This window comes from Babylonia areolata, chromosome 10, assembly GCF_041734735.1.
Source record: "Babylonia areolata isolate BAREFJ2019XMU chromosome 10, ASM4173473v1, whole genome shotgun sequence".
Lineage (NCBI taxonomy): Eukaryota > Metazoa > Mollusca > Gastropoda > Neogastropoda > Buccinidae > Babylonia > Babylonia areolata.
Window position 1 is genome coordinate 1,192,993 of NC_134885.1, and position 2,500 is coordinate 1,195,492.

The window sequence follows — 2,500 nt, forward strand, 5'->3', positions numbered from 1 at the left end:
CAACAACGTCAGTCACTATTGTCATCATCGTCCTGCGTCTGGCGGACCTCGTACACCTGCCCACAGTCACCGGCATCAACATCAACAACGTCAGTCACTATTGTCATCATCGTCCTGCGTCTGGCGGACCTCGTACACCTGCCCACAGTCACCGGCATCAACATCAACAACGTCAGTCACTATTGTCATCATCGTCGTCGTTGTCACGGTCATCATCATCGTCGTCGTCGTCGTTGGCGTTGTCGTCAGCATGATCGTCATCATCATCATTGTTGGTTCTACGTGACTCGATGTAAACATACAGATACAGTTTGTTGTTTCATTCTTTGCTTGTTTATTTTTTTTAGAAATGTCGGTCAGTATACTTTACAGAACGACAGGACATCGCGTAGAACCAACAATGTCCATGTCAAACATGCTTTTTTTTATTTTTATTTTTATAGAAATATCGGTCAGTTTCAGAAAGATCTGACATCGCGTAGAACCATCAATGTCCATGTCGGACATGTTTATTTTTTTAGAAATGTCGGTCAGTATACTTTACAGAAATGTCGGTCAGTACACTTTACAGAAATGTCGGTCAGTACACTTTACAGAAATGTCGGTCAGTCGGTCAGTACACTTTACAGAAATGTCGGTCAGTACACTTTACAGAAATGTCGGTCAGTATACTTTACAGTAAGACATGACATCACGTAGAACCAACAATGTCCATGTCGGACATGTTTTCACAGCACAAACGTTCAGCAACTCAGTCGCGTCTTGTCGTGTGGAACTCTGACACAGTGACTTCCCTTCGATCACGTGTGGAAAGCCCCATCCCCACCCTCCAACACCACCACCACCACCATCCCACTCCTTTTTTTACTCCCCCAACCCCACCCCCACCCCCTCCCCCTGTAGTTGGACATGTTCAACGATCAACAAGACGATGGGCGACAATTCTAGCCATGGGACACTTCAAACATTTCTTAACAGTTCATTCCCTTTGACCATACTCCGCTCGAAGTTGCGTCAACGTGCGATTGGTTATTTCCCTTGAGCTCAAAAGCGCAGGTCTCTCAGTGTTGACATGGTGTTGTGTTGTTGGAAAAGGAAGTTAACTAAGACTGTCCTCACTCCATTCAGGTGTGAAAAGACTGTCCTCACTCCAGCCAGGTGTGTTGGCATGGTGTTGTGTTGTTGGAAAAGGAAGTTAACTAACACTGTCCTCACTCCAGCCAGGTGTGTTGGCATGGTGTTGTGTTGTTGGAAAAGGAAGTTAACTAACACTGTCCTCACTCCAGCCAGGTGTGTTGGCATGGTGTTGTGTTGTTGGAAAAGGAAGTTAACTAACACTGTCCTAACTCCAGCCAGGTGTGTTGGCATGGTGTTGTGTTGTTGGAAAAGGAAGTTAACTAAGACTGTCCTCACTCCATTCAGGTGTGAAAAGACTGTCCTAACTCCAGCCAGGTGTGTTGGCATGGTGTTGTGTTGTTGGAAAAGGAAGTTAACTAAGACTGTCCTCACTCCATTCAGGTGTGAAAAGACTGTCCTCACTCCAGCCAGGTGTGTTGGCATGGTGTTGTGTTGTTGGAAAAGGAAGTTAACTAACACTGTCCTAACTCCAGCCAGGTGTGATGGCATGGTGTTGTGTTGTTGGAAAAGGAAGTTAACTAACACTGTCCTCACTCCATTTAGGTGTGAAAAGACTGTCCTCACTCCAGCCAGGTGTGTTGGCATGGTGTTGTGTTGTTGGAAAAGGAAGTTAACTAAGACTGTCCTCACTCCAGCCAGGTGTGTTGGCATGGTGTTGTGTTGTTGGAAAAGGAAGTTAACTAACACTGTCCTCACTCCATTTAGGTGTGAAAAGACTGTCCTCACTCCAGCCAGGTGTGTTGGCATGGTGTTGTGTTGTTGGAAAAGGAAGTTAACTAAGACTGTCCTCACTCCAGCCAGGTGTGAAAAGACTGTCCTCACTCCAGCCAGGTGTGTTGGCATGGTGTTGTGTTGTTGGAAAAGGAAGTTAACTAAGACTGTCCTCACTCCAGCCAGGTGTGAAAAGACTGTCCTCACTCCAGCCAGGTGTGTTGACATGGTGTTGTGTTGTTGGAAAAGGAAGTTAACTAAGACTGTCCTCACTCCAGCCAGGTGTGAAAAGACTGTCCTCACTCCAGCCAGGTGTGTTGGCATGGTGTTGTGTTGTTGGAAAAGGAAGTTAACTAAGACTGTCCTCACTCCAGCCAGGTGTGTTGGCATGGTGTGTTGTTGGAAAAGGAAGTTAACTAAGACTGTCCTCACGCCAGCCAGGTGTGTTGGCATGGTGTTGTGTTGTTGGAAAAGGAAGTTAACTAAGACTGTCCTCACGCCAGCCAGGTGTGAACGGGTACTGACTGTGGTTGGGGAAAGTTAAAATGGCGGAGGGAGTGGACTGGGCCCCGCCTTCCTATGCCAACCCCCACACTGGGTGAATGAGTTCAGTGCCCCGATAGCCGCGCTACAGGCGGTGAGACCTTTAACA

General features: G+C 47.0%; 1 protein-coding gene across 7 annotated transcripts in view; it reads right to left on the bottom strand.

Moving 5' to 3' along the window:
- The window catches only part of LOC143286685 (small heat shock protein p36-like), a 34,420-nt gene that overhangs the window by 2,876 nt on the left and 29,044 nt on the right, over window positions 1-2,500 (bottom strand). Inside the window, exon 6 of one of the 7 annotated variants that reach the window (XM_076594349.1) lies at window positions 76-138. The exons of the other annotated variants lie outside the window; for them this stretch is intronic. Coding sequence (XP_076450464.1) covers window positions 91-138 — 48 coding nt within the window. The 3' untranslated portion in view covers window positions 76-90. Of the gene's footprint in view, window positions 1-75; window positions 139-2,500 lie in introns of those variants that run through there. 7 annotated transcript variants of the gene reach the window in all.